Source organism: Drosophila novamexicana, unplaced genomic scaffold (assembly GCF_003285875.2).
Source record: "Drosophila novamexicana strain 15010-1031.04,08,12 unplaced genomic scaffold, DnovRS2.1 tig00000564-arrow-pilon, whole genome shotgun sequence".
Lineage (NCBI taxonomy): Eukaryota > Metazoa > Arthropoda > Insecta > Diptera > Drosophilidae > Drosophila > Drosophila novamexicana.
In genome coordinates this window covers 4379702-4393917 of record NW_020824810.1, presented here as the reverse complement: position 1 = coordinate 4393917, position 14216 = coordinate 4379702, and the positions used below count along the sequence as shown (strand labels likewise).

The window sequence follows — 14216 nt, the reverse complement described above, 5'->3', positions numbered from 1 at the left end:
CTCAAATATATAAATATAAAAAAGATACATAATATACAGCTGAACCTCGTTTATTTGAAATTATTACCCGATAGAATTTGTTAAGTAGGGCGTTGCTCTTATACTTCTATCAGCCGGATTTTACCATTTTATCTCTGTTGGTAACAGAAAAGTTTAAAAACAACGAATAACTACTATTCAAAATTATAGAAATATTTTATAGGAATTAAATAATATTGTACTATTGAGTTTTCGTAAAGTTAAAATTAAATTCATTAACTTTAATATTTAAATGGATTTAATTTAAACGCTTTTTATATTATCCAGGTTGCACTCGAGCATTGGGGATGTCAAGGTTCAGCTGTATAAATAAATTGCGCATAGGCGCTATATTATCAAAAATAAAATTTTAAATGTTGCTTTCCGGATGCAAATGTGCCACAACAAACCATGGAACACAAAAATTTCTTTTGGGGATGATCATATCTGCATCGCCCCATCCAGAAGATTCGTCATCGCTACAAACAGTTAAGACTGCGTTAACAGCAGCGACCTTCAAGATAATACTAATACTATACTATCAGTTGTATCTATAGAATAAATGAGAAAGAGTAGTTTATTAAATATATTTTTTATAAATCAGAAAACCTCGACTTCAGAATAAAACTTCAAAACGTACCAACGATAGGGAATGTATGAAACTAAGGTAAGCTTCATCAGAATACCATCAAAACTGCAAAGCTTGTTTGCATAAAAATCCTCTAAGCTGACAGGCAGATACGGCTTTTAACAAAGTTTACGTCCTGTTAAAAAATATATAAAATATAGCAAAATTTTTCTATAAGTAGTTGCTTAGACTATGCCAATTTGCCTCAAATGCAGTATGTCAAGCTTCTAAAACCATTAATAAACAAAATTATAGTTCTAACTTACCAGCAGAAGAAAATGGAGGCGTATTCCAAGTAACAAAAGCAGCCTAAAGCGACAGCAGCAGCCTGAACACTTTGAGCGGTGAGGCATTATCAGCATCACCTGTTAAATACAAAATTAGTTTTTTTGCGGGCTCAAAATCGACCTGTACGTAATCAAATGCGTCCCAGAGGCCACTCAAACTTCAGCTTCAGCCTGAGTAGCAGCAACAAATGCATCAGCAGCCGTAAGCACTTTCGGACATCCAACAGGTGTTATAGGCTGGGTGGTCAGCAGCTACATCACAGTCGGCCTTCCAAGGGAGGCTTCAGGAGCATCAGCAGCAGCAGTGGAAGCCTGAGCCTGTTGAGCCATTCTCGCCATCCAAACAGACTAAGCCGTTATCGTCAACCAAACAGAGACATTATCAGCGGAAGACTACAGCATCACTTGTTAAAGGCAAAATAAGATGTTTATAACATTAAGTAATACATATTTTCAAAAGCTTACTCACGCATGTAAAAGCAAAATGAAATAGCAGTAGCCTTTCCTGCGGCAGCACTGTCATGAAGCTGAAGTTGCTTCAAATGCTTCCCTTGCACCTCTGGCGAGAACGGCGACAACAGCAGCAGTGGAATTTGTGTTTTCAGCCGTCGTCACAGAAAAATGTGTCCGGTTGCCTTATGGCGGCCTGCCCTATGCCAAAAAGGAAACAGTTATGTGACCGCTTTATTTATAAAAACTGTTTTCAAACTCGTAAACTTTCCTTATTTTAATTTCACAATGACCAAGATGGGACGCCAATTATATATGCGGACTAAGCAGTACCGATACTATTGTTTGTCTAGGCAAAAACAGTATAAGAGCTCTTTGATGAACAGCAGCAGCGGCGTTTTTATTTGCACCAGTCGTCATAGTAAGCGGCCTGGACACAGGGAAACGGCTTTGAGACCGCCTTATTTATAAACTATGTTTGCGAACTCGTAAGTTTACCTTATTTAAATTTCACAATGTCCAAGATGGGACGCTATTTATATCTTCGTAGTAAGCATTATCGATGCCATTACTTGTCTAGGCGGAAATAGTAAGAGTCCATGTGTATAATAATAATCGAAAACTGAAAGAATAATTGATACTTGAAGGTGGTACACATTATTATTAAAATTCCGGCCTTGGCAGGGAAACTGAATATAATTAAAATTAGAGATGCTAATTACATACATTTCTCTAGTTAAATGCCGGTTGAACTATCGATATCAAAACTAATCGAATGCTCTCGATGGGGAAAATATCGGAATATAAACCTCGTACGATAGTAATTTCGTGAGGTTGTCAGGACAAACTATATACATCTAGAATAGGTCTTACTATTAATTCGAACGTAACGAGAATTAATAAACTAAACTGTTTAGTTGCTAGTATGTTTCCCATGCCAAATTGACAATTGCACCAACCAAAGAAACCACAAAATATTGTTTCCCAGGTGCAGGATTGGTTGCCACACGTCGCATGTTACTATTAAAAAGCAACTTACTTATTTACGATATGATTTTCTAGCTAAACATATTAAAATAAAGGTTAAAATTAAGTATGTTAACTTTAAAATGTGAATTATATTTATTATCATTTTTTCGCGTCACATTTTCGTAGATTAGAAAGTACAATTTTATTTCATTGACTCAGTATAAATTGTATAAATACTACAGATTTGCAAAAATATTTAAAAATAATACGATAGTACAATTGATTTGTTCGATAGATAATTTGTAAGATAATACATATAATTAATACAACAAAGACTAGAGCCAATACATGTATTTGGTTATTTCAGTTTTATTGAAATATTGAGATTCTTGTTTCTCGATTTCAAAAGATTTAATACAGTCGGCCGTTTCTATTGCTATTAATTTTATGTTATGTTAAAAGTGTGTATACACATATTTAGCAAACGAATTATAATACAGCATGCATTGCACATTTTTACACACATGTTTACCTTTAATTCATGTACGCATGTACGCAGGTTTTGAACAATGTTTGTTGGCTGTCAGTTTGTTTATCGGTACTTTGGCTCACGCTAACTCCCGCTCTAAAATTTATAACTTGCGGTACGTTGCTTACTGCCTTTAAGTTGCATGTTTTTACATATACCATTTTCAACAGTTTTCCCGAATGGGTTGCATTTGACCCAATGTTCTTACCTGCTTTTCATTTATTCCCCTAAAATATGGATTAAAATTGATCTAACTACAGGATGCATTTGGTGTACACAAATTTGAACCAAGTGTGTAAGACAATTTTAATGCATTTTTATATTACAAATATATGTGTACGCTTTGTTTTAATATAATGTAGTAAGTACCGGTTCAGCTGATCGTTGCCTAACACGAAAAGTTCAACCAAAAACAATATAAATCAATTTATATGTAATAAATACATGTGATTTTGATATGATCGAAAATAGTATTGGCTATGTTGACTTTGTAAACATTCATCAGCATCTTAATGCGGTACTTTATGCCATATACATTATTATAAAAAGAGTAACAAGACGCATCAATTTAATATTGTTTGCTTATAGTATGAATACATTTATAATATTTCATAACGATATTAACATAATAGTTTCCCAATATTATATTTTATGGAGGATTTGAAAACCGGGAAGAGAAGAATCTTTACAAATTTGCCTAATCCATACAAGCATTTATTTATAGTATTCATGCATATTTTTTTTTCAAGGTTTTGTTGTGCTTTTATTTTATTTAGAAATAAAGAAGCTGTACAAGATTGCATCGTTTTATTATAGGAGAGTGATGAGCAAGTTAAGCAAAGTGTCAAACATTGCCTATGTTACTTATACATAGCATAGGCAAAAAAAGTTTTGCCAGCGTCAAGTGACGTTTTAAACTTTTAATAGTTTTGTTAATGAATATTTTGTTTTAAGTTATATAATTAAAAGTGTAGGTTTAACTTTGAGACTTTGCACAGCATTTTATGTAAGAATTATACATTAATATTTTTATATAAGTTGTATTAATCTTTATTTGTTTATGTTGAGTCTTATAAAATTGAGTAAAAATTACTTTGTAATAAAAATACGAACATCGTTAACTTATTGAATGTAACAGTTTAAGGGTAAAGCTTGCTAAGCACAGAGTTGGAAGTTCTTATTTTAAGAGTAATAAAACCAAAAGTAAAAAATTAGAATTTGCCGATTTGATGATGTGAATTTACCACTACTGGGTGTTCGCGTTGTAAATTGAGGTGGCTCTGCCTACCTTTTACTAGTACCGTAGAGCGTATAATGAATCAGTCTTTGCGTGTCACAAATATTAAATTAGTATGCAATATGTAATTACAACAAAGTATATAAAAATGACTAAGGAAATTATACACTAAGGCATCGCGAATTGATGCTTGAGCTGTCATGTTCCGTGGCGTATGTCAGTATAAAAACTGTTTAAGTTGGCTTTTTTTTGCATAATTTTAAATTTAAGTTGCTATGCCATTTGAAAAATATAAAATGAGTTACCATTAAATTTAATTAGTGGGTAATTTAATTAGTGGGTACGTTTACCAATGCTTTGCGTTTACTTTAAGATTAGTCAAATTTTATTTCTGATTTATAAAGTGTAAGTTAGTGTGTATATGCAATTTGAATTGGAATATATGAATGAACATTTATGTTAACATTTCAATTTTAATCGTAATGGTGAGTTTTATTTTTAATTTTAATTTTGTTGTTGGAATGTCATAAAAAAAGAAACGAATAAAAATCTTAGCTATTAGGTTTTTTCTCGCCACTTTGAATACATACATAGAATAAAATACGTATAAGCATAATTTAATCTGTGTAAAATTTAATTTGATTACAGATGGTGTTTAAGGAGTCGGAAGAGTAAATGTTTATTTACTTACAGATTTTTCTTATTTAATATTAACCTGACTATAAAAATACATTATATTATATTTATATATATATGTGTGTTATATATGTATATAAGTATATATAATATGTATGCAATTTATAATTAACTGTTTTGTGATTGAATGTATATCGTTTGTGACATCGAGTTTGACATTAACACAAACTTTCTAACATAGTTATGATTTTTTTAAGCTAATGTCAGTATATGTATATATGTGGTTATTGATAATTTACTTGTTCTGCTGCACGCCAACATGCGGCGATTTATAAAAGTTTTGCACAAACTCGGAGAGGCTGTAAACGGCACCTGGGCCTTTGCCAGCGCTCATACATATGAAGTCACCCAAACAATGCAAGTTAGCTACAAAAACAAAAACAATTAGAATTAATGTGTAAGTGATAACAGTAACATTATTTTACTGTTCGAAAGAATGGGTGGATATGACGGTGGCGGCTTAATCCAGCTACCATCTGGTCGACGCATGTGTCGACGATCCGATGAGAACTCAATTAGATATGTATCTGCGGGAATGACTCTGAAAAATCTGGAAAAATAAGAAATTTAAGCTTCTAGTGTCACCAGTTTTATGCATTATTTACCTGTGATGTTCCGGTCGCAGTGCGAGATCGGACCGGAAAGTCTCTGTAACGTATTTATGAAAATATGTGGGAAATGGTAGTGTGGTATCCAAATCGAATACCAAACAGCGGTTTGGCAAGGGATTGTGCATAAAGAAGACATGATAGTCCTGTCAATAAAATGAAGTATTAGCGTGCAGTTTATAAACGTATATGCATGGTTTTGCAAGACGAATTACCCATATCACAACTTGATCATCGCCACGTCCGGCTTTTTGGCGCCAGAGCGGTACAGTTCGCCCCTCATTCGACACAAATACTGCATAGCATTTGCTCAACTCCTCAGGGCGCGTGCGTTTAACCTGCTCACATAACTTCCAAACGTTCTCTTCGCTGTAAACGAATGAACCCTTATATAATATAGATAAGCACACTGCAGTGTGTGTTCGTGTTATAGAATACGCAAAGATAATGACGACATTGTGTGTGTGCATTTCAGTGCGTTCACTTCTAAGAAGTTTTGTAGTGGTTCTTTAGTAAAAATGTATAACATGTACATTTTAGTATTACATTTAAGGTTCCAATAATTCAAAAATTTTTTTTTTATTTTCACACAATAGACACGCCAAAGGAACACGACTTTTGATGGTAAAGAATACAAAAGTTTGCAAGAATTCGCTATTGATTTGGATTAGGGGCGGGGGTATAAAACAAAAAAAAATATTTTCTACTTACAAATATATTCAATAAATTGAGACGTTGTATGCTTGCCAATGTAAAACTAATGAGCAACAGTTGGATGGGGGTGAGCAACAAAATAGCGCAATGCCTATACAAAAAGTTTTTTTTACATAAATACAGATATGTAATATAATCAGCTATTTAAATTTCCTGTGGTTTAAAAATTACTTTCGCGATAAGAATCAAAATAGTCTGTCAATTTTGATGGGTTGGATGGGTTATCGAATCAATATGACAAGCTGACGTTTAAACTTATTAGTTTGAATCTAAGAAGGCTACTACATGCTTACCTTGTGTTTAATGGTTAGCACACATTGTAAAAGTTATTTAGATGATTCCCTAATTTACATAGCGCGAAGAAGAGAGTGAGAGAACAAGAGAGAGAATGAGCAGAGTATAGAGCAAATCAGCTGAATAGAGAGCATAAGAGTCGCAGAGAGAAAGGCAGAGCGCATGACAGAGAAAGAACAAGCAGGACAGTGCGCAAGTGTTTATTTTATTGCAACATTGTACATGAAACACAAAAAATGTTGTTAAATCTGAGTGTTAGTACACTTGCATTTCACAAAATAATTAACAAACTGTTTTTGCGGGCTAGGGAAAATTCGATGTTAATATACATACATATGTAACCTTATTACACCTTTACTTTATTGATGTTTTTCGTTAATAGTTATGTAGTGCTAAGTATATGTATGTATGTATAAGAATGTATAACAGGTTTTAAGGCTTCACAGTATTTTGTTGCCCGCTGTAGCCTGCCAACAAATTTTTTGCAATTGACATTTCTAATTGTAATATGAACACTACTATGCATAATACTAAGTAATGTGTTATATGTATGTGTACTGATTCGTTTTTGCTTTTCCTGTTGCCGTTTGTAGCCTTTTTATAGGTAAAACGCGCCTTTTACACGCGATAATAAAAAAGCAACAAAAGAAATCCCTCCGTGGCCAGGCCAATATTACAACCCACGCAACCCTCATACGTTGACACTGCTTTTGTTAACGGACATGACCGTTTGACCTAATTTTGGAGCTGGTTGCGGCGCCGCGATAGGAAGAATAAGAGAGTTAGACTCGAGTGATGAGTAAATTAAAACGCAGAGCAAGTAATTTCAACGAGCAAAAAGCACGAAACGAGCACGGGTTAAATTAAAGTATTCATAGAACAGGCGGATGGTTGGGATGTTGATGCCAAAACTCAGATAACTCACAAAACAAGGTACATAATGAAAACACAAAAACTTCCCCCAGTAAAAAACAATGGACGTACGTTTTAATTTAAAAAAATACGTAATATTTTAAAATATGCCATTGTATATATTGTAGATTATACAAACATATGTTCATGTAAGAAGAAGGCTAATGTTCAAAATATACTATTTACTTTATTTGTTTGTAATAAAAGAGATCATTGTTAATGAATTTTAAGAAATTAAGCATTTATATATATATTTATTTTTTTGTTGTGGTTGGGCTGCCGACGCAGCATAAGAATACTACTAACCAGTAACAGGACACATAGGAGCAATCCGCAATTTTAGGAAATAAAAAATCTGTAGTCATTTTGATGCGTTGTCAGTGAGCTTTCTTTTTTGTTGTTGTTGGTTTCTATTTATTGTTTTAGATTTGTTGTTGCTGATATACGAGGAATGCCACCTAAATTGTCAATCGGAATTTTCACTGCACACGCATACCTTAAAATTACTAGGGGATAATCACTGTATAACGCGCTTGAAAGTATAGTTCGTTGTGTTGTGCTGGTGTGGGTTTTAATGGGCTATATTATTTGGGTGACGAATGCTCTAGATGGAGCCTGCCATGAAATGTTTGTCAACCACTACAATGTTTCTTTTTTGGTTTTGTAGGATGGCTCAGTTTTAGCACTGTCGGCAATCCATTTGATGATAAAATTAAAAATTCGGAGATTGTTGACAGTAAAAGATTTTTGCGTTTGAATGTAACTGCTTTTGCATTGCTTTTAAGCGTAAGCTTGTTCACAGGATGCTGAGACAAACAGAGGACCGAACGCGGGGCACACACACATACAGGTATTTATACACAGCAGAGCACACTCACGCAATGAACCGAATTATGGAAGATGTTTTCTTAACATCGTTAAAGTTATATTAATATTGTTAAACACTTGAACAGTGCCATACAAATTAACACAATAATAAGGCGCTTGCTATTTATGAAACACAGCGGCCGTAACTGCAGAGTCGCTCTCTCAGTAAAAAACGCGTCTATGTTGTTTTGATGTTTACTTTCGCAGACAGTTGATAAACCTCCATGAGTTTGGTTGGTTAGGGTTCATATGTGTATATATATGTGTATGTTTGATTTTCACACGCGCGCGTATGAGGCCTAAATGTTGTTCACGAGTTCCCGGGTTTCCATAGACTTGAGGAAAACAATTCTCTCAACTTCAAAGGGAAATTTGCAACCAATATTTTCTATTTATCTAGTGTTGACTAATACCTAAATGTTGGAGACTATTCGATAATATCGTTTGCGGTGCTGTTGAAAGAGTTTTGCGCACAAGGGCCAACTCACCCTTGCTGTCGTTGTTGTGACACTCAGCCTTCTGTTTTCAACCACTCGCCCATTAAACGAGTAACACTTAATTTAATCATTTCTATCTAATCTAACTTATAACAAAAATTGACAGCCTCAAGCCATGCAATACATATTATTCATTTAAGTAACTGTAATCTCTTTTGGTGTGCTGGTGTGTGATTTTATGGGGTACTATTTGGGCGACGAAGGCATGCGCTCAGCCCTGGAATTCAACAGCTCTAAAAATACACCATTTGATTTACTGCACATTTTCGCCCCAGTTAAGGCGCTGATTGAATTAAGTTTTAATGATAAAATAACGAAATATATTTGCAGAGAATGCAAATATGATTATAGCTGCTTTTGTATTGAAACTTTTAAGCAGAATACTGACAGACACAAACAGAGAGCCAAGGCGAGACTACACGCATGTACAACATATATACATATGTATTTATATACCGCACGCTTACGAGTACACACAACGCACATAAACAAAATTTCTTTACACACCAAGTGGAAATATTTTAATATTGTGACACATAACAAATCAACATGATGATTTTTCTAATAATTTTACACGTCTCTGTACGTTTATAGGCAATTATCAAGAGGAATTGATAAGGTTCCCATGTTTATGATTCGTTGGAATGGCGTCGAGTGTCCGCGGCGTTTGCGTTGTGTACACGTTCCCGGTGCTCAACAGACTTCAATAAAATGCAATTCTCTTGGCTACTAAAGGAAATTTGCATCCAATATTTTCACTTGCTTTAGTGTTGTCTAATGCCATTAGTTAGTATTTTTATTCGATTACATTCAATACAGCTCTGTTAAAACAGAATTACGCACATTTTTCTCGCTGCTATGACACTCGCCCTTCTAACGGCTCTTTCAATCAACTTGAAAATTATATGACCAATTGAATAATTTTTATCTAATCTAACTAAAAATACAGGTTGATTGACAGGTTCAGGCCTTTTTTTTTTATTAATATTAGCTATCATATTTACGCTGAAGTAAATGTATACTTATATTTATTTTTTAAAAGAAAAGAGCGAATTCGTTTATTTAAAGTCAATTTTCATCTGCCAGCCTAGGTTGAAAAAGAATAAGTGTGTAATATACAAACTTATTACAGATTAAGTATAACTTTGAATAGATAACGTGAGTTACTATATTACAACATGAAGGAAACTTTACTTTGTGTGTCTATTTTATATTTATTAGCATATAATTTGGACTGCCTGTGAGGGTCGCAGCTTTTACTCACTTGATAAGCCGGCACAAGCAAATAGTTATACAATTATATGTTGGATCATACACATGTATATATTAAAAGCTGTCAGAGTTACAGAATAGCATTTTATTTTAACATTGATTGAACTTTTGTTTTTGATAAAACGTTTTGTCGACGATTGAAACGATCATGACATAAAAAATCGAATGGTTGATGACGTCTACACTACTTTATTGCTTGCTGCAAAGCATCTGTGGTCGAGTGAAGGAGAGAGATATAGCGGTAGGGGAGAGAAAGAGAGACCGCGAGAGATAAAGAGAGGATCAGAGAACTTTTCATACAAATCCGACAGATTTGATACCCTCTACATTAAAAGCATGAAGCGGCATAATAGTATTGTACAAGTGGATTCAATGGGGAGAAATAATTCGGTATAAAGTAATCTCAATATTTATCTATATACTATATTAATTCCACCAAAAAAGTAAATCTGTACATTGTTTTACATTAAAAACCTTGCTAACAACAAAATTCTCAACTGTAAAACTAAAAATGTTTGTGAACAGATAATATATATTTGTGTAATCGGCGGCAATCTAGTTTATGCAGGGTGTTTTGTGGCCACATACTCTTGATTTGAGGGATCTTACTTATAGTTCGCGAGACGTTTAACGTGGCAAGCTAATTTTAGTTGTTCGTAACGTCTCGTTGATGTTGGATTGCCAAGGAGCGCTTTCGATATAGCCAATACTTTGCTGCCGCCAGCGTTTGCGTCTGCGCCATTTATCAAAACAGAAAAGTCAGGCAAGTATGTTTAAAATAGTTTGTTTGGAGTGATCTTTTGTGCGGTCCGTGTAATCGTGACGTTGTTATATTTAAGCCGGTTTTCTAGCTCTCATTTTATTGAGGGGAACAAGTTTTTAAAGATTTTTGGAAAGTGACTATTTCATATAAGGCACGTGATATTCTTTTGGATTGAATGGCTTTTACATATGAAAAAAAAAATTTATTGGGACTCATGCCGCTCTGGAGTGTCCGTTAATTGTGATCGGAAGAGAATCGCTTACGCAAATCTATTATTTATTAGTGTTTATTAAGTTGATTGGCTCTTTAATTGTTGCTTTTTTCCATGGCTATTTATAAACAACTAAAATCCATTACATTAAAAGTATCTTGTGTATCAGGTGTAGAAGTATCAGTACTTATACTGATTTTATCGGACATGTATCTTGTATCCCCCTACCTATTCAATATAGGTTTAAAAGGTATAATGAACTTATTCAAATGTATGCTTCAGCCAGCATTACAGTCAGCAAGTGGCATCACCGGTATTTGTATTTGTATATATTTGTCCAGGTGCCTCGTATGTATAAATTTGGAATACTTTCTGTCGAGTAACTGGGAACAGGATATGTCCCAGTCAGACACTCTCGACAAGAGAACCTTTATTTGATGAATTTGTTATCATTAAATACTTAATCGGCTCGACTCACCTTGAACGATTTTCAAGCGAGAGCGATAATAATATTACGAATAAAAAAACTTGTCTAGAGGTTTCAACCAGCAGTTACCCTATACCCAGGTCTGATCTGTCTTAGTACGCATTCGTGCTTCCTCATACTCATTATATAAATAAATAGAATAGAATGAAAAATATCAGACCACCGAAGCTGCTCCTCAGTTTTATCAGTCGGTATATTGCATCTCTATGACTCAGAGGCATGACTGCAATTGTATAAAAGCAGAGGGTAAAATATAGATTTGACATGAAAAGTACAATATGATATACCTATACTATAGCAGCTATCTGAAATAAATACTGATAAGATTTTGTGCTCTCTTATATCAAATATTGGGAGCTAAATTCTTATCTATTTACAGTTAGTTTAATACCTTCTTTTTTTACAGTAAAAACATCTTGATGATCTTTAGTATCTCAGTATCTCTAGCATAGTCAGCATGAACTCTAAAAATGAACAGGTCATACAAGTGAAGAAATAATGGGAAGATCTTAAAATATTTTTTCAGAGGATCTGCAAAATGGACCATGAAATAGAGGAGGAGCAACAGCAGCTGTACAATGGTCATCACAAGAAAAGGGATTACAAAAATCCACATATTATTAGTGATTTGGATCGGTTACCGAAAAGAAAGCCCTTGGGTGAGCAATCACGTGCAGTACGTCGACAGGCATTGATGGTTATACTGGCCAATATGGGCGTACTGTCAACTGGTTTGGCACTAGCTATTCCCACAATTGTACTGCGCCAGCTGACAAGCGAAATGGAGACGGTGTATTTGAATTCCACACAAGCATCATGGTTTGCTTCTATCAACACATTGTCGTGTCCATTGGGCGGTCTATTGTCGGGTTTGCTGCTAGATAGGATTGGACGCAAACATACTCTTTATGTGTTGAATATTCTGGGTATCACATCCTGGACACTGCTTGCCACACCAAGTGCAACAAGTTCAGTATATTTTTACTGGCAGTTGCTTGTGTCACGATTTATTATTGGTAAGTGTCAACTACTTTATACGCATTTTTGAATGTCGAGTGTTCATATTGTTCAACATTTTACCAATGACATTTTTAGGAGCACTTCATTTGAGAAACAAACAAAATCAGAGTTGTGAGATTTACTTTTTTGACCTTGCAGGCATTACCATGGGGCTAGCCAGTGCACCATCTGGAGTTTATGCGGCGGAGATAAGTTTACCCAAATTACGTGGAAGTCTTATACTTGGCACCTCTATATCAGTGGCTTTGGGCATTACGGTTCTTTATAGCATTGGCTATTTTATACGGGATGATTTTCGACTAATTGCGCTCATTTGTTGTGGTTATCAGATAGCCGCGCTACTGTGTGTGATACCACTGCCAGAGTCGCATAGCTGGTTGTTAGCTAGGAGACGTGTGGAAGAGGCTAAGAAGTCGTTGAACTATTTTCGTGGGCTGGACAAGTCGCGTAAGTCAATATATTAAAAAAAAGAAGATCATTTGCGTACGTCTTACTTAAAATATAGCACACATCACACATCCCGAAATATTGGAGGAGTTTAACGTTTTACAAAAGTCGCTGCAACTCCGCGATGGTGAGAGGAAACCCTCATTCTCAAGCTGCCTTAAATTGCCTGAGGTCTACAAGCCGCTGCTTATTTTGATGGCTCTGTTTGCGTTCCAACAGCTGTCGGGAATATTTGTGGTCATAGTGTACGCTGTGCAAATCTCCACCGAAGCAGGCGTCTCCATTGACCCGTTTATGTGCGCCGTGCTCATTGGAACAGCACGAGTTCTCACAACCTGTCCCATGGGCTATGTCCTCGAAAAGTGGGGCCGGCGACGTGCTGGAATCATATCAACGTTCGGCATGACCGTCTCCATGCTTCTTTTGGCTTGTTATGGTTGGTTCGAGATCCTTCAAAGCGTACCATATCTACCTGTCATTGCTATAGTGGGCTTCATTGTACTTAGCACGCTTGGACTGTACACCTTGCCTTTCTTTATGATTTCTGAACTATTTCCTCAAAAAGTGCGCGGTCCGGCTTCAGGTCTTACTGTAGCTGTGGGTATGTTCTTTGCTTTTCTGTGCATTAAAATATATCCGGATTTAAAAGCGACCATTGGCATGAGCAACGCCTTTGTGTTCTTTGGTATAATGTCATTCTTGGGTATGATATTCATCTACTGTGCGCTGCCTGAAACGCGAAGACGCACACTTTTGGAGATCGAGGAGCAGTTCCGGACTGGCGGCCGACAGAAGAGAGCTGTCGAAGTCGAAATGCAAGAGGTCTTTGCGCGTTGACGAGAAGCGGTCAAACAATTATCAAACTCATATTGAAAACGATGGCTTAATGCTGTGATACATACAAAGTAAAATATGCACATATTCATAAAGGAATTTAATTATAACTGATTTGCCGGATCTTTTGTTATATGAGCTACATCAATAATTAACGTTGCTGTTCTAGTTTGTTTTATACCAATTTCGAATTATATCTCAACTTAAATTTCGATATAATTATTTAAGAAATTACATAACAGTCGGATAAGTAGCATAGTTTTTCATACGGAGGATATTCAAAACAATAAAATATAAATATAAATATATATATACGATTTGGTTGATTCAGCTCAGTTGTTGAGGACCAACCAATCAATTAATCATTCAGCTAGGCAGTGTTTTAATCAGTTAGTCAGTAAGGACCAACAATTTTATTTATATATGTATATTTATACCATTATCATTTATATTTAAGACAGGTGAGAAATGATTTC

At 35.0% G+C, this 14216-nt stretch overlaps 2 protein-coding genes and 1 long non-coding RNA gene across 11 annotated transcripts; 1 reads left to right on the top strand and 2 right to left on the bottom strand.

The window, feature by feature from the left end:
* Positions 1-266: 266 nt before the first annotated feature.
* On the bottom strand, positions 267-2078 carry LOC115762135. Of its 7 annotated transcripts, XR_004017795.1 has the most exons (6): positions 1882-2078; positions 1403-1813; positions 913-1337; positions 659-782; positions 429-569; positions 267-366 (listed from the first exon to the last, which is right to left on the bottom strand). It is a non-coding gene; the product is annotated as an uncharacterized LOC115762135 (long non-coding RNA). The 7 variants fall into 7 exon arrangements; XR_004017791.1 differs by having other exon boundaries at positions 267-569; positions 1403-1831; XR_004017792.1 differs by having other exon boundaries at positions 267-569; positions 1399-1813.
* Positions 2079-4875: 2797 nt separating this feature from the next.
* On the bottom strand, positions 4876-7723 carry LOC115762174 (protein N-terminal glutamine amidohydrolase). Its single transcript, XM_030704293.1, has 5 exons — positions 7649-7723; positions 5638-5791; positions 5420-5568; positions 5240-5364; positions 4876-5180 (listed from the first exon to the last, which is right to left on the bottom strand). Exons 1-5 carry the CDS (start codon positions 7705-7707, stop codon positions 5050-5052), a joined length of 618 nt encoding a protein of 205 aa, XP_030560153.1. The 5' UTR covers positions 7708-7723; the 3' UTR covers positions 4876-5049.
* A 391-nt stretch (positions 7724-8114) lies between these two features.
* On the top strand, positions 8115-14216 carry LOC115762172 (facilitated trehalose transporter Tret1-2 homolog). Of its 3 annotated transcripts, none has more exons than XM_030704290.1 (4): positions 8115-8192; positions 11966-12455; positions 12598-12906; positions 12965-14212. In XM_030704290.1, exons 2-4 carry the CDS (start codon positions 11978-11980, stop codon positions 13741-13743), a joined length of 1566 nt encoding a protein of 521 aa, XP_030560150.1. In that variant the 5' UTR covers positions 8115-8192; positions 11966-11977; the 3' UTR covers positions 13744-14212. The 3 variants fall into 3 exon arrangements, with proteins under 3 accessions (XP_030560150.1, XP_030560152.1, XP_030560151.1); XM_030704292.1 differs by lacking the exon at positions 8115-8192 and adding an exon at positions 10651-10745 and having other exon boundaries at positions 12965-14216; XM_030704291.1 differs by lacking the exon at positions 8115-8192 and adding an exon at positions 10651-10741.

Bases quoted from the DNA above. Each gene is read 5' to 3' on its own strand.
- LOC115762174 (XM_030704293.1), bottom strand. From the start codon at position 7,707: ATGACTACAGATTTTTTATTTCCTAAAATTGCGGATTGCTCCTATGTG. The intron at 5,792-7,648 runs GTTAGTAGTATT...ATTCGTTTACAG, and splicing joins TCCTATGTGTCCTGTTACTG to CGAAGAGAACGTTTGGAAGT. The intron at 5,569-5,637 runs GTAATTCGTCTT...TTTTATTGACAG, and splicing joins ATGATCAAGTTGTGATATGG to GACTATCATGTCTTCTTTAT.
- LOC115762172 (XM_030704292.1), top strand. From the start codon at position 11,978: ATGGACCATGAAATAGAGGAGGAGCAACAGCAGCTGTACAATGGTCAT. The intron at 12,456-12,597 runs GTAAGTGTCAAC...TTGACCTTGCAG, and splicing joins TGTGTCACGATTTATTATTG to GCATTACCATGGGGCTAGCC. The intron at 12,907-12,964 runs GTAAGTCAATAT...CTTAAAATATAG, and splicing joins TCGTGGGCTGGACAAGTCGC to CACACATCACACATCCCGAA.